Raw genomic sequence first — 22,229 nt, forward strand, 5'->3', positions numbered from 1 at the left:
TTCTTTAGATGTATTGCCCCTGTATGAAATGAAACGGCTGGAGAGAGCTCACCTGAAAGTTCCTGTGCTGCTCCTTGAGGCTGTAGGTCACCTCTCCATTCAGACCCGAGTCTCGGTCGGCGGCTGACACCCTGAAGATAGGCGATCCTGGCTCGGCTTCCACCTGCACTGCAGCGTAGTAGGGGAGGTTTACAAACTCCGGAGTGTTGTCATTCACATCCTCCACCTGGAGAAAGGACAGTTATTTTGAGAAAACCTAACGAGGTCATTGTGAGGAGCGCTGGAAAGTAGACTTGGGTGGGAATTGAGGGGTTTGAAGAATCAGTGCTTGACAGATTGTAGTATACGTTCTCCATCTGCTTGTTCCTGTTGTTTTATCGACACTACTGTGCATCCTGCATACTGAACCATACCACAACAACACATTTAATAGAGCTGCAGTCATTTTTTTTTTTTTTTATAATCAGCACACGGTCGGAAATAACTTCTGCACAGCGTAGCTATGATCTGGAGAACAAAACAAACACAAACTAAACATAACTGAGACATTGCCTGCGTTTACATGCACTTCAGTATCCCGGTTTTGATGGTTATCCCGATTTTGATCAAATTCAGGATATGGTGTTTACATGCTCAAACAAAAACGAGATACTTAAAAACCCTTATCAAAACCGGGATACTGAAGTCCATGTAAACGCAGTCATAGAAGGGTGGAATGAAGGAATAAATGTTTCATAAAGCTACAGTGTAGTGTACGTTTACTTGACAGGAAAGACACATAGAGCAAAAGAGTTAGCACATGTCAAATGTCAATGCTTGGGGGAAATAAGACACTTCATGCACACACACGTCTCTATACCCACCTGCACTTGTACAGTCACCCTGGACACTCTCAGAATCTCATCTTCTCTGCTGACCTCCACCACCAGCTCGTAACTCTCCTCCTCCTCGCGGTCAAAAGGCACGCCGGTGGTGAGCACCACTCCACAGGTCGGCCGAATGGTGAAGCGTCCGCCGGGGTTCAGCAGCGAGTACTTCAGCGGCTCGTTGAGCCGGTGGCCGACCGTGTTGACCACGGTCACCACGGTGACATTGGGTACGTTCTCTGGGATGGAGGCGAAGTAAGAGGGGAAAGCGAAGAGAAGGCCGCTGTCTATAGCTTCGCGCACAAGAACTGTTACGGACGCCATGCTGGAGAAACGTCCATCCCAAACCTTAAGAACAGACAGAAACAGAAAGGTATGAGTGTCTTAACTGATATCTACGTACATATGATGCAGAGGATGCATGTCCAGCGCTGTTTCATTACTGTCTCCTGTCTGCAGACCACCCATCTATCTGAAGTATTCTACGAGACAGTGCGCACCCTGGGAACTGACCCTCAGCTGTGACTTCCCTGTGGAAATCATTACTATCTAAGCCGGTCTAAGCCAGCAGCACGCTGCTTATCTAAGCTAGTGACAGGACACAGAAATCTAATCACATGACACGTCCACTGGAGGCCAGTCACTTGCCTTCACATTAAAGCGGTAACGATCTTTATTGAGATTCTGATTGATGACGGTGACAACTCCAGTGTAGCGCTCCACAGAGAAGTACTCCGCATTACTGTCCACCAGAGAGTAAACCAGCACGGGGCTGATCGACTTCTCAGGGTTCAGCGTGAGGTCAGAGGTCATATCGGGGTCAAAAGCCTCAACTCTGAGGACCTCCACTCTCATGTACGTTGGCAGGAGGAGGACGGACTCGTAGGCGTCCTGGGAAAACTTTGGAGGTGAGTCGTTGATGTTGATCACCTAAGACAGGGCAGAAATAGAGATTTCAATAGAGCTGAGTGTAACATTTGGAGGCAGTGACAGCTTACTGTATCTCATTTACTTACCTTTATGAGCACCTCTGCTGGGCTGTCAGCACTCCTAGGAGGCTGCCCGCTGTCTCTAACATGAACCCGAAAGAGGAACTCAGAGAAGGTTTCATAGTCCAGACTGGCAATTGTCCTGAAATTAAAAAAAAAAAAAAAAAAAAAAGTGAAGAGATTATGAGCTCTATCTGTTTGAAAACAGGTGAATCAGATGTCCTCTAGCTGACTTCTACATGTCACCAACCTAATTGATCCAGTTCCTGAGTCCACGCTGAAAAACATGCGAGCGGTGTCGTCTATGATCTGGAACACCAGCAGGGCGTTATGATTGCGATCCCTGTCCGTCGCCTGGATGACCAGAGGGTTACCGTCCTCCGCCAGCACCACAGTGTTGACCGGAGCCGCCTCGCTGATTTCACCCACATACCTGTTAAGGCGAAGAGGAACATAAAAATGAGTCCAGATAATAGCACATCAGCACCAAACGTCTACTCTGTCAATCGGCTGTAACCACCACTGATACCTGATTTGTTGGAAGACAGGTGGGCTGTCGTTGACATCCCCTACTTGGATGATGACAGCAGTGGTGGCCTCCATTCCAGCCACACTCAGGGCCTGCACCGCCAGGAAGTAGGAGGTTGTTTTCTGCCAAAACAAAGAAACATAATAAGGAAAAGCGCTGTTTTAAAATCCTACAGTTTTATGCATCAGTTATGAACCCTTGAGAAAGTACAGTACGTGTTTTTCTAAAGGTAAAAAAGCAACAAACGCTACCTGTGCAGGAAACAGACACAAATTTCAGCATTCCTTTAAATATTAATGCACTGTCATTTGTACTCCAAGAACTTAAAAAGCACAAAAAATAACAGTCACAGTGCAAAAGTTTTTACTGGTATTACATGCAGAACGATGTTAAATCATTAGGTTTTAATTGACTCTTTAAACCTTGTGAGGCAGGTCAAGAGTTCTCATTAGGAAGCGTCAGCTCTTGACATTTCCAGAGCTGGTAAAATCTCTGACTTTTACTTTGTAGTAATGCTCAACAAGCACAGTCGGCTCTGAGCAACTGACTGAGGATCTGCGAAAAAACCTAATTGATGCCTGCAAAGAAGGGGAGGCCGTAAAAAGATATCAAAGCACTTTCAGCTGGAAATCTCCACTGTCCAAAATGCAATTAAGTAATGGCAGCTACAGGGGGTTGCGGAGGTCAGGACAAGGTCTGGAGGACGAGAAAACTTTCAGATAAAGTTGCACATCAGCTGTGCAGGACGAAACAAGAACCCCATGTGAGTGTTTAGGGGCTGCAGGAAGGTTTAGCTGACACAGGAGTCAGGGTGCACTGTTCCGCTGTGCACAAACAGGATCTGCATGCAGGAGTCATCAGAAACAAAAGTTTCCTGCGACCTCATCACAAAAGTCAACATCAGAAGTCTGCAGAGCAACATCTGGATGAGCCAGAGTTGTTTTGGAAACAAGTGTTGTTGGCAGATGGAGTTAAATATTGAGCTCTTTGACCACAATCACCAAGGGCATTTTTGGGGAAAATAAAAGAGCAGCATTTGATGAGAAGAACATCCTGCCAACTGTTAATCACGGGGGTGGAAATATTCTGCTTTGGGGTTGTGTGTGTCATTGGCACAGGAAACATTGCACAGAGAAGAATGGATTCCACTTAACATCAGAAAATTCCGTATGCAAATGAAGTTAGTCGAGAGAGTGAAACTGAAAAGAGAGCTGGCTGCTACAGCGGGACAGTGATCCAAAACAAACCTCAAAATCCACGATGAACCACTTTGAGAAAAACACAAGCAGAACGGCCCTCACACTCCCCTGATTTGAACATCATTGGAAATCTGTGGGTGGATCTTAACCATGCTGTCTGTGCCAGACAACCTAAAAATACCCCAGAATCTCATGTGAACTGTAAGAAGAGTGCGTATACATTCCCAAATCGAAAATATACAGTCTTAGCTACTACAAAATGTGTCCTAGAGCTGTCATATCTGCCAGGAGCAGCTACGAAGTACTGATTTCAGAAGCTGCCTAAACTTTTAGCACATATTCCTATTTAATTATTTAATATTATGTGAGCTCATGACATAACAGTGCATTTATATTTTAAAAAGGCTGCAAGTTTGTATCTCTGTTCATTTAAAAAATGAACAGAAAATGAAAATTCACCCAAACTTTCCTGTTAAAAGAATCATGTCTACGCTGAGTTTTGAAAGATGCAGAAGCGTCAGTGAACCTCAAAGTCAAGTAGTCTGCGTGTGCTGATGACACCGGTGTGCTGGTTGATGAGGAAGCAGCGCTCCTCGTTCCCCCTGATGATGTCATAAACGAGTGTGGAGCGGCTGAGGGCGCTGATGGTGGTCACATAAGTTCCAATAGTGCTGTTCTCCATTATCTGGAAAAACAAAGCCACCGGTTATTCCCAAAAAACTTTTAGGAGGTTATGTGAACTTTTTAATTGATAACACTGTATTTCCCCATAAAGGGTCCCACGTTTTACAATTTTCAAGTGTTATAATTTCAGGTGTTGATCAATGAGAGTATCTATTTGTGGTTTTAATAACCAAAAACCATCTCAGTGTAGTTTCCTCTCTCAGTCCTCTCTCTGGAGTGACAAAAGGTTGATGAGCCAATCAGAGTAGAGGGGGCTCTGAGCCTCTCCTCTGATTGGCTGACTGTTTTCTGAGTGATCAGATAAAAAACATAACAGATTTTACCAAAACATTCACAAAACTAAATCCTGTCATGCGGGATGGGGCTCTGGGTGGGTGGGGCTTGTGGCATGGTTGGAAGGGGTGATATTGATTTGTTGTGACATCACAAAGTTACAGAGGTCCTGCAGTTCATTTTGAGTTTCTGAATACAGACAGTGCATTTCTCTGAGGACTGAGCACTGTGTTACTTTCACAGTATCAATATAGAAGCTGCTGCATGAAATTGTCACACAGCAATATGGGACCTTTAAGAACAGTCACAGACTTAGTACAAATCTGTACCTACATTAGCTGTTACTTGCATAACAGACTCTGAACAAAATGTCAGCAGTCCAGTTGGATTGTGGGTAATGAAGGTGGACCGAAAAAAGAATGCGAACGATAAAAGAATCATCTGCGGTTTTGCTGCATCAGTTTTAACCATGATTTTCCACTGTGACTCTGACAATGTGGGAGTGCAATACAAAACCAGTGCACTCATAAAAAAAAGTCCTGACAGCTCGTTTTAAGAATCAGTTTTCATACTGGCTGTGAACATTTCTCTGTGGACCGAGCACTTTGATACTTTCACTGTATTAATATGGAACCTAGACTTGCTTTATAATAAAAAAAACACATGGAAATCTCACTTTATACAATATGGTACCTTTAATCCCTCCTGACCAGCCTTTCTTTACTCTACCCATCTCTCACTTTCAAGCTCTCTCTCCAATATACCCATCCGTTAAGTCAGCCATCTTTCTCTTTACCTCAGCCTGATACTCCTTCTGGGAAAATTTGGGTATAGAAGAGTCTGAGAGTATCATGGAGATGCGAACTGAAGCTGTTGCCATTAATGGAGGAAATCCACTGTCTGTAACACGAACAGTGAGGGTGTAGAAGCCCACACAGGTGAGATCCAGGTCCCTGGCAATGAAGATAAGGCCTGTGGCATTATCAATGCCAAACACGCCAGCAGTGTTACCTGAAATTAGCAGAAAGGATACAGACGTAATTACTGATAAATATGAAAAATAGAATTTTAATCCCAATTTGTTATCCTCTAATAAAGCATTAAAAAGCATAAAACAGTTCAGTCACGACACAAAAACAGTTCAAAACAGAAGACAAGAGAAAAAGTGAATTAATGAACGTCTTTACTTTCAGATGGCATCGTACCTGCTTCCACCGTGTACGTGAGTCGCCCATTAATCCCGTTGTCTTTGTCTAAGGCCGTAACTTGCAGCACAGAAGTGCCTACGGGAGAAGACTCATAGGCCACTGCATCATATACGGTACTCGTGAAGTAGGGGATGTTATCATTGGAGTCCTCCACCGCCACCAGGATACGAGCCAGGTCACGGTTAAATGGAAATTCCTGATCCTTGACCTAAAGCAGCATCAGGCAAAATGATAGATGAATATGGATAACGTTGTATGAGGTGATAAATGAAAGAAATCAGCTAAAATTAAGTAAGGCAGGCAGAGTTGCCAAGAAAAGCATCACTTGGAAGAGTGCACAGGGACACACACACACACACACACATAGGACAAGAAGTCTTTCCTCCGCGCCCCTCCCCCCCTGCTCACCATGATAGTGAGGATGTGCTGAGTTCGGGCCTCGTAATCCAGCCTGTCCGCTATGTAGACCACTCCTGTGCCAGGATTGACCCTGAACAGCCTCATGCTGGCCGGGTCCACGCTGCCATAGATGGAGAAGCTCAGACGGGCACGCTCGTCCATGTCCGACGCTCTGACCCTCAGCAGCTCCGTGTCGACCGGTACGTCCTCTGAGATGCTGACATCGTACGCCGGCTGGGAGAAGACAGGAGGGCTGTCGTTGCTGTCTTGTATCCGGATGAACACCTGAGGTGCAAAGAGGCAGACAGGAGTTTGAAAAGTCAGAAAGGTACAGAGGAGAGTGCTCTCAGTCTATTATCCTTAAAGATAAGAGCCCTTGTGTAGAATACGCTTTGATAATACTTGACACAGTTGTAGGGTCACATCCTCCTCGGATTTTTGCATTTGCAAGGTAAAGATACAATTGATACCACTGGATATATTATCATTTTCCTTTTACACAACGGCAAAACAATATTTATGGTCCTTTTCCAAACTTGACAATGTGTTGTCCAAGAGGGATGATAGCATTTTCTTATATTTATAGAAACACTTGACCTTAGTTACCCAGGCTAATCCCATAAATCCACTGATATCAGGGATTTCCCTTACAAGGCAGCTCTAGAAGGGCCGGCCAAGAGCAGCAGGATCACAGGAACAAAACAACAAAAAGCACATTTCATAGTCAGCCAGAGATAATTTCAGAAAAAAAGAGAGCGTGTGTGTAGGAAGGACGAAAAGCAGAGAGTAAACAGCCTCCCTAGGAAGAGGCGACAACGTTTTAATAGGATGTGGTGTGGAGTGTGTAAGAGGTAGTGCCAGTGCATAACAAATCAAGAGTGTGTGTACCTGTGCTGTGGCAAAGTTGGTCCCATCTGTCACCTGGACTGTCATGTTGTACGCAGACTGCACCTCTGCATCCAGGGGCTTGGCCACAACTAGAGTACCCACCCCGACTTGAAGGTCGAACTGCATGTCAAAGCTCCCTGGAATCACACACACACACACACAGTTCACACAGAGCCTCTGTAATTTAGTATTCACTTTGTGTGCTAAACTCAGGTGCTTTAAGTTATTACTGTGTAATTGTTTTGGCCAGGTGCCTGCGTCTGGAGCTGGAGGGTCTGTGAAATAAAATCAACTGGAATGCAATGCAATGTAGCGGCGGACTCACTTGGCAGCCGGAGAGCTGTTAACAGCCACACAAACATCTGTCTTATCACTCCAAAACACAACCCATCTAGGAGATCAAAAACCTGCAGCCGGGTCTTTTCCACGGGCGGTGAGTGTACAGTTTAGAGGCTTAATGTTTGATTAGAGTGAGGCAGAGGATTGATATGTGTTAGGTATTCAGTACCATCCTCCGTCTCATCCCAGCTTCACTCTCGAGATATCTGGGAGCTTGAGCTCTCCTCAGCATATGAATACTGATTGGGCATTTTTCACAGAGCCACTGATGCGTGTTGAGTTGGAGCAAACCACGGGGATTCACTTTACTTTTCTTTTTTTCTGGAGGAGAGGCTGGTCAATATTACACCGCAGGGGGAAAACTGGAATTACAGTGTGTAGTCTCTAAATAAAAAACAAGTATCCTGTTTTTTTCACCTCCAGGGTGTGCGATCATGCTTTACAGACAGACACTTTTTGAATTTTGTTTGGCACAGCAGCATCTGGTTTTATTGTTACAGCCATTTAAATGTACTGTATTGTATGTCTGCTAAATAATCCCTGGTCTAGTCAATGTGGTCTGGCCATTAAAATGTATAATGGACATAAATGTTTTCATTCAGTTCAACAGATGATAATTAAGATTTTATTTTATGGTTTTTATTTATTGGTCTTAATTTGAGTGCTGTCAGCAGGTCAGTGAAAGGCATAGCTAATAATCTTAACGCGCTGTGTGGAGTTTCTGATGTCCAGTGGGACTTTAGAGCAATAACTTAGAGTGTTGTGGTTTGTAACATTTGTACATAACAACACACATAAACATCAACTCCCCGAAATGATATAGTATATATAGCAGATACATTTTGGAATAAGTACAGGAGATTTTTAAGATTCTGCAGCGATTGTTTGTGTGGCTACCACAGCAGGACTGACTGACTGACTGGCTGACCGTACTTCTACCACTGTTTTTCCCCCACTGCTGCTGACCTTATAAACAAGACCAGAAACCACACTTACTCTGTCTCCCCTCCAGTAACACTATAACATAAATACAAGTGGACAATTCCCTGGACACTTTATGCTCCAAGATGCACTACGTCCACTCACACACTCCTGTACATATTGCACAGCTCTATTTACTGTATATACTGTGTGCAGTTCTCTTTTACTATAGTTTCTTATTTATTTATTTCACTTGTCCTTTTTTTTTTTTTGCACAAATACACCAAGTCAAATCCCTCGGAAGTGAGAAAACTACTTATCAATAAAAGTTATTCCTATGCTGATTCTTTTTCTGTTCAGTGAAGTGACAAGCCACTGTCCACTGCGCCGCTCTGGTTTCCTGGCTGCTGAGGAGGAGCACTTCCAATACAAATGGAGGCGAGACTGCTTTTATTACAGGTATTTTCATTACAAGAGGAGGCAGAGGAATAACTAAACGTACCATTCACTGGGCAGAGAGATTATGGATGAAGGAGGAAGAAAGAGAAGTTGTCAGTAATGAGGCTTCGTACTAACTGCTCCGACCATTTCTACATATTAAACGGAGGAAGTTCGACATTCAGACCAGCCTCTGATAAAAGTCTGTTACATTTTGTGTGATCCTCTTTCTCTGCTATAAAACCAAGACTTGACCATAATGTAGGTGCCATAGACACTTACTGTAATGGATTTACCTGGATTTTGGCTATGCAAACAAGTTGTGAAAACACCTCTGGCATAATATTTAAGTTTATATGCTGAATTTGTTAACACACATTTGCTTATTTGTGTATCCAGCAGTTATGGAGCAACATCATCATTTTTATGGAGAAATGAATGTTTCTGTTTCTGTCTGGTGGGTCAGGTCACTCTCTTCCAGCTACAGTATGTTCTGGTTTCTAATTTTTTCAACATAAAACAGCACAACAACAAGCTAAATTTACACAAGTGGAGACTTGTAATATATTTGACCAAATCTGACAAAGCTTGGCCACTATTTTGCTCCTATGCAGCGTCTGCGATTAATGAAGTCCCAACTCACTGCCCATCCCAAATTATAACTATTATAACTATCTTTCTTTGTCCTTAATTTAGTGCTTATATAAGTGGGTCTTATCTTTGTCGTTAATTGCTGAATGCTCCATTATGTTCGCCAGCTGTTCTCTAACTGTGTATGTCTGCTGTTTGCTCAGCTGTCCCTGAACAGGTAGTGGACAGTAGATTTTTAGAGCTTTTTCTGCGGCTGGACACACTGTTATGAGAGCATGAACCAAAATGGTGCTGCAGAGCTTAATAATGACCTGATACCTGCTCTAAAGTAATGAAGATATAAAGTAAAACAGAGGGGATTTGGGGTTCTTCACTAGGAGCAATGCCTTTTACATTATACGTCAGATGATATTATAAATATATTGCTCATACCCACTTTATGTTAATCTATTCTACAACAACAGAAAGTAGCATCACAAAGTGTGCCTCAGGACAAATAATAGGTCATTGGAAAATCAGCGGTTCAATTCCCAGCTCCTCCGTTCCACATGTGATAATGTCCTTAAGCGAGAATCCGAACAAACAAATTGTGTGAGTGCAGCACGTCTTATAAAACGCCTCAAGCATTTACCATCACAACATAGTCAGGTATTTTAAAAGACAGACTTTCATCTCAGTCTCTCTGAGGCAGGAACACTGAAGTCAGTGTGTCAGCCCCTCTCTCTATTTACTTTCCAGAGTAGCAGCATTGTAGCTGAACTAATGGCATCAACCTGTCCTGCCAGGGCAGAGATAACACACTACTGCTGTTTGTGTGAGAATCCTTTTTTCAAACTCTGACTAACATGTGCATGCCCGGTTCTGAATTTCTCCAGAGCCGAGCCGAGGTGTGGCACAATTAGCTCTGACCAGACCTGTGTCGAGTGAGCAGTTTCTCCCACACGCGTTCTGAGGAATGTAGAACATTTCTCTGGCCAGACGTCCACCTGAGTGGCGAGAAAAGGAGAGAGAGAAAGAAAAGGGCATTGTTAATATTAAAGGTCATTGTCTGATCGAGGCCTGCAGGATCAGTTCTATTGAAATTATCCACATTCATGAGTTTTTATGAAGCAATGAAAGCAGAGGATTCATCAAAATACTTCAGCACAGGAGGGGAGATGTCATGATGTTGGATGGGTGGATGATGTTTGAGTCCAGTTGTTGAAGTCTGAGAGAGAAGACGATAACTGCTACACTTTTTTATGCAAAAAAAAAAGAATGAAATATTAAAGAGTGTTTCCTGTACAACTACACCACTGACGTCAGAGTGGAAAAGGAAAAAAATCACCACATTTGCATTTTCTGCATCTTTGCCATGTGATTGTGAAAAGAATAATGATGATGTTCACATTTTCATCCAAGTAAAAGAGCTGGGACTCCACTAATGTTTTTTTAATCAGAGCTATTGAGCAGCAGTCAATAATGAGCTACTGTATTCACTGATTATTTTTTGAACCAAAGGGTAAAGGTCTTGATCTGGTGAATCAGATTCATCGTCTTTAACAGACCTACAGCAGCAGCAGCAGCAGGAGCAGGTCTTTCATTTGCTTTTGGGCAGATTAATTGCGCTGCTTTATGTATAATTAATCTTAACAACAAAATCTGCCGGTGGCCTTTTGATTTGAACAAGCTAATGTTTGATTGTGGGTAAAATAATAGTAATGGAGTTGGTGATGAGGTGTGAGATGCATCACTTCCACTGTGTTGGTTCTGGCTCCTGCAGGACAGGTCTGACTCAACAAGGCAGATACAATCTCCCATTATTCTGACACTCCAACCGTGCGCTTGGGATCCATAAATACAATTCGACACAAGCCTGACGTCCATGTTTATTTCTCTCATCTACACCAATTTAGAGTTATTCAAGTTAGACATGACAAGGGGCGCCGTGTGGCGCAGTGGGTAGAGCAGGTGCCCCAAATGCAGAGGCTATAGTCCTCGCTGCAGTCGGCCTTTACTGTATGTCATTCCCTCTCTCTCTGCCTCCCCATTTCCTGTCTCTCTCAACTATGCTATCAAATAAAGGCAAAATATATACTTAAAAAAAGTTAGACATGACAAGAACACAAGAGACAACTTTGACTTTTCTAAAAATTAACCTGAAAACACACGGGATAAGACTGATCACCAGTCTGGCTCAGTATCCAGGGTGAAATATCAAATTCAAGGGTTTACCAAGGACTCCCCTGGTCCAACTACCTAAAATTCAAGGACCCAACAGCACACAGCATAATTTGAGACAGGGATCAAGGTTAATTACCGTTACAACACCAAGCATATTTATATAATGAGAACGAGCAGGCTTTGCAGAGGCTCAAAGAAAACAATTAATAAGAGAGAGAGGCATGAACGTGGCAACATTTCTCCATCGTGTTGTGTTATAGTGAAGCCAGACTATGAGGTGTCTGGTCCTCCACCTCAGCACAGCATAACAATATTACTGTATGTGTAAGCTGGGCAACAGAGACAGAGATTTATTTACAAGCTGGAAAGGTGACAGAGAGCAGCACAAAGACACTTTAAGTAACATTGTTTTTAAATTCACCAAGAATTTCAATGACTCATGCGAACCCCCCAGTATTCTCACCGATGATGTTGAACCAGACGGGCGTGCTGGACTGGCTGACGGCGACGACTCCCGCCGGCTGAGCCACTGCGGCCGTTTCTGCGATGGAGAAGTTGTAGGACCTCTGGGTGAACAGCAGGGGCAGAGGCGAGGGCACAGGTTTACGAATCCACTCCACGTGGAGTTTGACAGTCGACCATAAGGGGGGGTCGCCGCTGTCCTCCGCTTTGATCTAAGAGAAGGAATGAAAGTGAGAGGACGTAGCAGGAAAAAATAGATTTCACATAGGAAGGATGACTGAATATAGATTTACTACCATATTTAATGTGATGTACAGTAGTATTTATATTGTGTGCACAGTGTTTCTGTGTACTTTTGCTTTTACTTTTGCTGTAAAGTACTTTTGCTGTAATGTGTTTTTCTGTGTTTTTTTTTTTGCTGTATTTCTGTGTCTTGTTTCTGTTTTTGTATTTTTACCTTTTATTTTTCCTCTCTGGGAAAAGTGCTATATAAATACATTTTACGTATATTGAAGGCAAACAAACATTAAGACTGATTCACCGTCAAACCTATACTGTCATATTAATCTCCTCTACATTCACTCCTTAGTGACAACGCCCCGTCCATCCACATTATTTTTGCTCAACCCCATAATTTCATCTCAGCAATCACAGTCTAATGGGATGGCTGACCCTGTCTGGCTTCAAATAGCTTAATCTGCCTTTCACACACCAAATAGGAATATCATTAACCAAAATAAATCAGCTAAATCTTTTGGGGGATCCTATATGAGAGGTAATTGTAAAATATGGTGTTATAAGTGGTGCTCGCCGAAGACCAGAAGCTGTGAGCCAAACACATTATCGGAGTCATTATTTGTTAAGAGAACAGCTACAATTAGCAGGCGCCATTTCAGCCCAGAGTGCCGAAAATGCATGGCGCTACCTGCTGTGCATAAACTTCAGCTGCGCCACGCCATCCGTCTCGCTACTGTTGAGTTAATTGACCGTGGAATTACCAAAAACGTACGAGCTCAGACACTTGGACCTGTGCCAGGAGAAGAATAGCAATGTGTTTGGTCCCGCCAACTTTGGGATCTGGCTGAAAGCAGAGCCCTATAAACTAATGGCACCCCAACTGGCTATCAATTTTATTGTAACAAGAAACAGGAATTGGAAAAACAGCACTGGGGGGGAGTGTAAAGTGAGGCAGAGCCTGAAGGAGACAGTGTTATTAAAAGAAAGACCCTCTGCAGTGTGTAACTTAGACCAGGTCCCTTTTTTTCTCCTTTATAAGCCATATCTAATACTAACACATACACATATGTGCACATAGTATTATAACAACTGACTTATTGAAATGATATCATCACAAATATTTTTTTTTCTTTTTTTTGGTTTGTTTGTTTTGTTTTGTCCATGTTGTCTTACAAATTGTGTGGTTATGTTGCTCCTCTTGTTTCTACTGTCCTGTGTCATATGTGTTGTTTGTTAATCATCCAACTTGCACAATAAAAAGTAAAAAAAAAAAAAAAAAGTTTCCCATGTTCTTGTATTTTACCTGAAAATCTCCCACTCAGCCGATTCTTAGCTTAAACACACTGCAGATAAAAACTCACAGTGAGGATGTCGTAGCTTCCTGCCGTCACCATCTTCTTCGATGACACCATGGCGGTCCTGGGGTCGATGCTGAACTTCTCATCGTCGTTACCGTCGGCGATGCTGTAGGTGATGTTGCCGTTGGGTCCCAGGTCGCGGTCATAAGCGAAGACCCGGTACACCGGTTCACCGCGCTTGTTGCGGTCTCGCTCCGGCAGGCTGATGCGGTAGGTGACTTCCGGGAAGGTGGGCGGGTTGTCGTTCTGGTCCTCGATGTGCACTATGACCCACACTGTGGACTGGCGGGTGGTCACTGGGCCGTCTATGACTGTCACCTGATGAAAACACACATTGTCTTTTTGAAAACGGTTTTCTAAATTTAGTGTTCAATCATTAACATCCACAGCCCGCTCTGTGTGGATGTGGATGTGGATGTGGATGTGGCTGTGGAGTGCAGGGCCACGTGGGGCTGAGCTCACGGGAAATCTCTTTGTATTATTGATCCCCTGGAGGCAGAGGCAGAGGTCTGATCACTGATCAATTAGATCAGGGTGAACACCACTGCTGCCAGCCTGACTGCTCACTAGACTATTAATTACAGGCAGGCGGAGCAGTGGGTGGCATGCATACACAGGCAGTCCCATTAAATCTCAGAACAAGACAGGACAGGACGTTGTAACGACAGAGACTTCTGCCCCCAATTTCAGTCTCTTTTTAGGCGTGAAAGTTGAAATATAATATGTCATTGCAGATAATAGCGTCCCTCTACAAAATTATCTGTTTTCACTTTGTGCTGCGTTGTAATAATCTGTCTTATTAAGCGCAGAAGATGAACAAAGGAGCACAAAGAGTTATTGAGCCCAGACAAGTCAATTGGCATTACAGAAACAAAATACCAGGCTGAAAAACTGCGGGTCAACCACGGGTTATTCCATTTTGGCGAGGGGCAAAGTGCTGGAAGAGTCAACAGAATTTAATAAGTGGAAGAAAAAAGTCTGGGAAAGTAGAAGTTTGCTCGTGTCTCTAAAGTCGAGAATCTCTGATTATCCGGTTCATCTGCATGCAGAGCAGCAGGAGCAACTGAAATGGTAATCGCACAGATATCTGTATGCCCAGTGTCTGCGCTTATCAAATGCTGGGCAGACCAACTCCTCTCCCCCCTGCTCTCGTCCTGACTAGAGAAGATAACCAATGATGAATGATTACATTTAGAAAATCCTAAACCTGGGGCCCAAAACTACAGCCATTCATCACAGTTTATGGAGCCTTGAGGGCCTGCCAGGCTTGTCCTCCACCCTGTCTCTGTTAATAGTGGGCTGTGGCAGGTGGCAGAACCAGATAAATAATAATGCTATAAACCCGTGAACACTGTTAAAGTTTTACTGTACCTCTAAGAAGTGCTCTGCCTGTTGTTCTCTGTCCAGTTTCCTCGCCGTGGTTGTGATCAGCCCTAAAAATGACAAAAGAGAAACAGACCCAGATTTACACAAGGTTAATAAATATCTGCTGTTACAATTGGGAGTCTCTTCATGATTTAGTGCGAATACCACACTAAACATAAATGAGCGGGTGCCCACATGTGTATCCTCACATGAACATATGTTGCTCTAAAAAAAAAAAAAAAATCGACTGCCTGCAGCTCTGGCAGAGTGTGATGACATCTGGCACATGTTCATATGGCGCTGTATGGCTGAGGGTCATTCAGTTGGCCAGCATGCCACCAGGACAGCAGGCCTATTGATAATAGCTGTGATCGAACCAGGTTATCCAGATGACGGTTAGACGCTTTGACAAATCCTAGCGGGCTGCATCCGAGATCACAAACGGCAGCGGCACAGCTTCGTTTTGGCTGTGTGAAAAAAAACAAGATGCCACCACCTACCCCCCCCACAACACACCCACACTAAATAACAAAAACTGACACAGAGTCTGCGTAATCAATAGCTACTGGGTCTTCTCGGTAACAACCCTGCGATTTAAACAAATCAAAAGCTCCCCAGACATTATTCAGGCTACCAGAGAAAACGAGAAAACGCAGGCATTGATCCATAAACAGCCCCATTATATGACGCTTTTACAACATTATAAGATGATTTTTTGTTTTCCAAAGGCATCCAAACACAGTAAAATGAGCACATTTGTCTCAGCCGGGATCCATTTCATCCTAACACCTTAACTCAAAACAGAGAAAGATACAAGCTTTGAAATACCATCGTTTTGCTTTTCGTTTAGAAAAAAAACATAGGCTACATCTCTATGTTGTGTGTGTTTTCACGCCACGTACACATATTGTATAGCAGTCTGCACAAATGACAGAACAATTCTATGCATGCATGCACTGCAAATGAAGAAGCCCATACACCCAGGCAGATGCATGCACAAATAACCACCACCACATATACTATATGCAGTATATTCTGCTATTATTGCTGTGCGGATGATTAAGAGGAATGATTACACTGACTTTGCTTGAACGGTGATAATGTGTTTGTTTCGGTGTAATGAAGCATTGCAGTTAAGTAGGATTATTTTGGATGCTTAAAATATCGGTGCAGTCAACTCTCAATGGATAAGTCTAAAACCACGGGGCACACACACACTCACACTCCGCTCGTGCTTGCACATATCGCAGTGTCACCTTGAGCTTGCTACGCAGGCTAACTTCAATTAAGCAAATTAGGAGTAAATCTAGAGCCGCGGTCACAAGCTGCAGGAGGGTTGACTGGGGGAGAGATGGGGGGAGGTGGGTGGCGGTGGTTGTTCAGCGCGACACAGCGCGAGTAACAACTCTGATAAAAATCAATGATCTGCAGCTCAAAGCGCATCTGCAGCTGGACAGTCCTCCGCTTTTTAATTGTACGTCGGGAAGAGAAAGTGATAATTTAAAAAAAAAATCCCCACCCACAGCCTCACACATCTTACCAAATTTGTGTAATGGTCCAGTGGCCTGTGTTAAATCTTTAGACTTCCTCCTCCACTCTAACTGATTCTAACATTAATTCACAGCCTGGTACTTAGCCTTGTAGAGGGAATAGCCCTCCTGCTTTTTCTAACTGGGGCAACATTAAAAATACAAACTTAAGATTTGAAAATCAAATTCATACTTTTGCTCATAGTTGATTGCGAACGCAGATTCAAACCAATGTCAAGTATCCGTTTATGTGCTGGTGCAACAAAACCAATACAATCAAGCAGTGGGTGCAACAACAAAAAAAAGGTCACAGGGCCGAGATGACGCCATGACAGCACTGGGCAAACATGCATGCTTGTACAAGAAGAACTCTATCTAATACCCTGTGTCAACACTTATCTGCTCTGCCCCCCCTCCCCCGCCCCTCCAATCCACCCACACCCCCCCAGAGATGAGCAGGCAGCACTGTAAGCTGTCATCGCACATTTACACACTTTGCACTCATTCAAAGTTCTGCTTCAATACATTTTGGGAATTGTTTCAGTACCTCAAACCCATCAAATTGGCACCTCCAGAGAACTTTAAAAATGTATAACTTCGAACAACCCTGAATGAAGGTTTTTTTTTTTTTTTTTTTAACTAAAAAGGACTTGAAACTCAAACTTGTATTATTTATTTATTTATTTTTCCTAGCCGGTCGTAGCGCAGCTGGCAGCTGCTTCATGAAAGCAAATCAATGGGCTGGGTTTTGTTTATTCATTTATCCAATGAAATCACTCTGGTGCATGGAAAGTTTTTTTTTTTTTGACTGGGTAAACAGCAAGGAGTGATTCATATTGAATGCACCTCTCAGTCATGCATGTCTCATTACCAAACTAATAGACCAACATTTTCAGTGCCATTGTTGTGAAAATTACAATAATAGTGTATTCAGATGCACACCGTTTGAGTGGGACTTTTTGAAACTTTCAGAATTATATTATCTGCAAAAAGAATTATTTATTGGGCTTCAATTAGGTGGAGGAACACAATCTGATTTGTGGCCTCTGAGAGAAAGGACGGCATGAAACATGAAAACCCAATCGCTCAGTATCGCAGCGAAAGCTCATTTATCACAATGTCAACAAGATAGTCATCAATATGAGCTCCCTTGTACAGTACAGCATTAATGAGTCGCAGATAACAAAATACTGGGTCTGGGTCTCTGACACAGGCAGCAGGGCTCAGATGGCTAAAAACACTCCCCTGTGGCACACACACACACACACACACACACATAGACACGGCTGAGACACACATTTGCACACAAATACACTCTCACAAACGCACACAAAGGCAAATTATTTTTGTGTGGTTGTTAGATTTGTATGTTGTGGCTCCGGCAGAGATGAGGGAGCATCGTCTTGATCGGCTCATTTCAGCAGAGCTGCCCTCTCTAACACTCCGCTGTAACCAATTAATCATTTGATTAAATTGCCACAGCCGCTCTCTCTTTCTTACACACACACACACACACACACACACACACACACACACACACACACACACACACACAGATGTTGAATGTGTGATCCAATCAGCTGGAAAACAAATCAACTCAATATGATTCCGCAGATGAGTTCACATCTGATGGATGCACCTGAAGGACCAGGGGAATTCATTACTACAGCTAAGATACATGTAATAACTGACACAGGGTGTAGGCCTGCATCCGGTTTTACTCTCCTTAGGATTCTAAGGAGTCAAGAGTAGGTGTGAGATAATAGTGTTCAGTTCAGTTTACATATTAATGAGGGTGTAAAGGACCATATAAGAATCAATATTAGCCTTCTCACCGCGGCTCACCCGGCCCGCCTCCCTACATCGTGTCTGTGTTATCTATCTGAGATGCTGTAACGCACAAAAGCAAATTCAGGGGGGCACAGAGGACGAGGAATGGAAATATCCACTTTGATTCACAAACAGAGTGAACATGCAACAGCGCTGCATTAGGGAATTCCTTCCTCCATAAGCTTGATAGCTGGCATGCTGCATATTACATACAGGCCATCGGTTTTTGATCATTATATTGACATTTCTTCGAATTCAAACACAGGTCCCTGTAACAGCCGAAATGTGCACATTTGATTTCTGTTGTTTACTGGAGAACTTCTAACTTTATCTAGGGCAGACACACCAAAGACTTCACAATGATCTTTTTTTTTCAACTGGATTTGAATAAAACATTTCACCTCTTCAATAATTCTTTAATGGAAGCTTCAAGCTTGTACTCAAAATGCATGGGGACCTCCCTAGACTTCAAACTAGACAGTCGAAAGTGAAACACGTCTGAATTTATTTGCTTTAATAATAATGTTTGTCTTCAGAGATATTTCCCCTGATTTTCAAACATGGACATTTTGTCAATTAATCAGAATCACTTGAAAAATAAGAGAGGACTTTTTTCTTTTTGAAAGTCTTTTCATGGGAGACCAAGACTGTGAAAACTATGGGATCAAGACAGGCTCTGACAGAGATCCTGTCTGTTACACAGGGTCTAAAAGATTCAGAGTTTTGACTGATTTTCAGGCGTAGTGTTGTGAAATAATATTCGGTTCAAATGGAGTGGCTGTAAATTGTCTTTTGTGAGCCTGCCAAAGAAAGAGGGTGTATGAGGAATTAAAATGTGTAATTCATATCACTTGGAATTTAGGGATGTGCAGCAAAAGACAGGCCTCTGAAATCATTTTGAGAATCTATAAACAAAATGTTTGTACAAGTTATGTAGTTCCAGTCGTGTGGCGGAATAAAAAGCTGCACAAAGCTTGACTAATCACTTTGGGTTGGTATTAAAACTAGAACTGAAAAGTGGAAATTAGAGTGTAGGAGGAGTATACATTTACTAGAAATCTGAAGTTGCTATTAAGAAAGCAGACCTGAGTCTCCAACCAAACTGCCAGCGGTGGAGTTGTTGGACTGTGGGTGATGTAGGTGGAAGGTTTAAACAAAAATGAAATAAGAATAGAATTTTTTTTTAAATAAACATCTCTGGTTGTGCTGCTCAGTTTTCAGGTAAAACACTCAGGGAAAGCAAATCCTGCAAGGCTGGGTAGTGGGTACAGGTGGGCGGGGCTTGAAGTACAGCAACAGTGGCGACATCACAAAGTTATAGAAGTCCTGACAGTTTGTTTCAAGCCGCAGTTTCAACTAGCTGTGTGCATTTCTCTATGAAGTAAGAACTTTGATACTTTCACAGTATTAATACAGAACCTAGACCTGCTTTATAATGCAAAAAGACATGGAAATCTCACCTTATATAATATGTGACTTTTTTAAAGTACACTCACAAAGCTCCTTTAGCTGCTACTAACATAACATACCTGACTCTCCGACCAAACTGTCAGCGGTGGAGTTGGATTGTGGGTAATTTAAATGGAAGGTTTTAACAAGGAAGAAGAATGCACCGACTAAAAAAAAACATCTCTGGTTCTGCGGCGTCGGTTTTAATCATGATTTTCCAGTGTGACTCCAACAATGTAGGAGTGCAATGTGAAACCAGTGCAACTCACAAGTTCTGATCCGTCTTTTTGGCTCAATACAGTTACAGAAAGGAAGAAATACCGACTGACTAAAATGTAAATGAGAGAGACTGTTTCACCTTCAAGTTTTATTCACAGTGCAGACAGGTGTTTTGCATGTGCATCAGAAATTAAAACTGCTGCCTGGGTTAAGGACAGTGTGCAATTTTGTTTTTTATCTTATTGCACTAATGGCTCCCCTGCAGTATTTTTCCACAGGCTCACAAAAGACGACGTGTAACCACAGGCTGTCAGAATATCATTTTCATAAGCCCAGACTCTTTAAGGCCCCATCTTGATCCCATATGTAGTAGAGGGGGCTTATGGTAGTTGGCAGTATTTTCTGAATAAAAAACTAAATCCAAATCCCGGCTAATACGCCAGAAACCTTTTTGCCAGCTTTAGCTTTGCCTTTTCCCTATAGAGCTTTTTTCCAACTTTCTGAGAAAAGCATGACTTTTTTTTTCTCTCTATGTCACAGAATACACAGAAATACACCACGTGGCCCTCCTATCAGAAACATAGGTAATGGGAAAGAAAATTGCTCTGACTAATGTAAACCTCCGCCATGATTAAAGGATATTCACCTACACGTTGGTTTTAATAAAAAAAAAAACCAACTGCACTAATTTCCCGCAAAGAGCTTACACCCTTAAAGAAGGCTGGGAGTAATATTTGGTTAAGAGTGCAAAGAGGATCGTCTGCACGGCTCATCACTGTCCTAGATGTTTGACTGTGTGGGCACAAAAGTCGCTTTAATTTATTGTGTGGGAACCAAAACCTTTCATTGAGTGAATGAAGTAGGAGGTACATGATGAAAGAAAACCCGAGTCATTTCAGGATCATGCAAACATACACACAAACGTCTACTGTAATTATTGTAAATAAAAGGTTATATTATCAATTGTGCCTTTAATCTACTGTGTTACTATACCAATTAGAAGTTATCTTTATTTAATAATTCAGAATTATACCTGTTTTTGGGTTGATAGAGAAGAAGTTCTGTGGGTTGCCGGCGGTGATTCGATAACTCAGACGGCTGGGTGTGGCGGTGAGGTCGGGGTCCTGCGCCTGGATGTGGATGACAGACACATCCTTTGGAGAGTTCTCCATCACAACTGGGTGGTAGATTGGATCTGAGGTGAGGGGAGCATTGTCATTCACATCTTCAACCTGGGAGAAAAAAGCAAAGAAGCAGATGAGAGGGGAGCAAAAAAGAAGCAAATAAGAGAGAGAGAGAGAGGGAGAAAGGAGCAGAATGGAGAAAAGGTGAGAAGGCAGAGTTGTTTGTATCTACTTTAACGGCCCTCTTTATCTGAGATGGATCACAGATGGGTTTATAAAACACGACCTTCTGGAACAGCATGCGTGGCGTCGTTGTGAGGACAAATCCATCTGCAGATTTTAAATATCTTTGTTAATCAAGGAGTTGATGAGATGCAGCGTGGAGTTTGGGGGGTGGGGTTTGGGGAGGGTCGATCTGATATCCATCACAAAATGAAAAATTATTTACCAGGAAATGTCATAGATGTCACACTTTAAATGCACTGCAAATTAATTTTCCCTTCTTACGGCGTAGATCTAGAATATTTATGGCAAACAGAGCGTTGATTGAGTGTTTGCTGGGAGGCACCAAGAGCCAAGATGGTTCAGCCGGTGAATGAGGAGCACCTGTGCCTGATTAATCTCCCTATTTCCATCTGTGATGAAGAGGCAGGGAGTCGAACACCCGATCACACCGCTGCACCTGAATGTCCCGAAGCCAGAAAAAGCCTGTTTTTTATTGTTTTTTTTCCCGTTTCATATTCTGCTGAACTCTTCCCCAAAGGGAGAGCAGTGTTGCATCAGTGATGTGTGTATTAGAGTGTTTAGACAGTGGATTACTTAGTGCCAAATAAAACCAACACTGAAGCGGAGAATCCCTGCCATTGTGTATCGCTCTTCCAGATTGAGCGTCATTAGCATGTTAGAGAGGAACGTGCTAGTCCTTTAGTTCCTTTTGGAAGTGACACTCGACAATGTTGTACAATAACAGTGTCAAAACTAGCCTGCAGTTACATGTTGACACGTAGAGACAGTGACGCTAATCTGTTGGCAGCACCTCTTAATAACATGTCATCAATTCTGAAGAAGAAAGACGAGAGAAGTTGTTTGAAGAGCCCTGAAAACTGACTGACATTACGATTGCTGTGTGTATAACCAAGCGTGGTATGTATAATAAATATACAGTAAAA

General features: G+C 42.8%; 1 protein-coding gene across 1 annotated transcript in view; it reads right to left on the reverse strand.

The window, feature by feature from the left end:
• The window catches only part of fat3b (FAT atypical cadherin 3b), a gene marked incomplete at both ends in the record, with an annotated part of 67,997 nt that overhangs the window by 33,675 nt on the left and 12,093 nt on the right, over window positions 1–22,229 (reverse strand). The window contains 16 exons of the mRNA XM_083986209.1: window positions 53–226; window positions 864–1,214; window positions 1,515–1,796; window positions 1,883–1,997; window positions 2,106–2,288; window positions 2,385–2,506; window positions 4,110–4,268; window positions 5,337–5,551; window positions 5,746–5,956; window positions 6,157–6,432; window positions 7,036–7,172; window positions 10,239–10,310; window positions 11,951–12,161; window positions 13,548–13,862; window positions 14,916–14,977; window positions 20,970–21,168. Coding sequence (XP_083842335.1) covers window positions 53–226; window positions 864–1,214; window positions 1,515–1,796; window positions 1,883–1,997; window positions 2,106–2,288; window positions 2,385–2,506; window positions 4,110–4,268; window positions 5,337–5,551; window positions 5,746–5,956; window positions 6,157–6,432; window positions 7,036–7,172; window positions 10,239–10,310; window positions 11,951–12,161; window positions 13,548–13,862; window positions 14,916–14,977; window positions 20,970–21,168 — 3,084 coding nt within the window. The remainder of the gene's footprint in view (window positions 1–52; window positions 227–863; window positions 1,215–1,514; window positions 1,797–1,882; window positions 1,998–2,105; window positions 2,289–2,384; window positions 2,507–4,109; window positions 4,269–5,336; window positions 5,552–5,745; window positions 5,957–6,156; window positions 6,433–7,035; window positions 7,173–10,238; window positions 10,311–11,950; window positions 12,162–13,547; window positions 13,863–14,915; window positions 14,978–20,969; window positions 21,169–22,229) is intronic.

The sequence above is a fragment of the Trachurus trachurus genome (assembly GCF_905171665.1).
Source record: "Trachurus trachurus genome assembly, chromosome: 14".
Classification (NCBI taxonomy): Eukaryota; Metazoa; Chordata; class Actinopteri; order Carangiformes; family Carangidae; genus Trachurus; species Trachurus trachurus.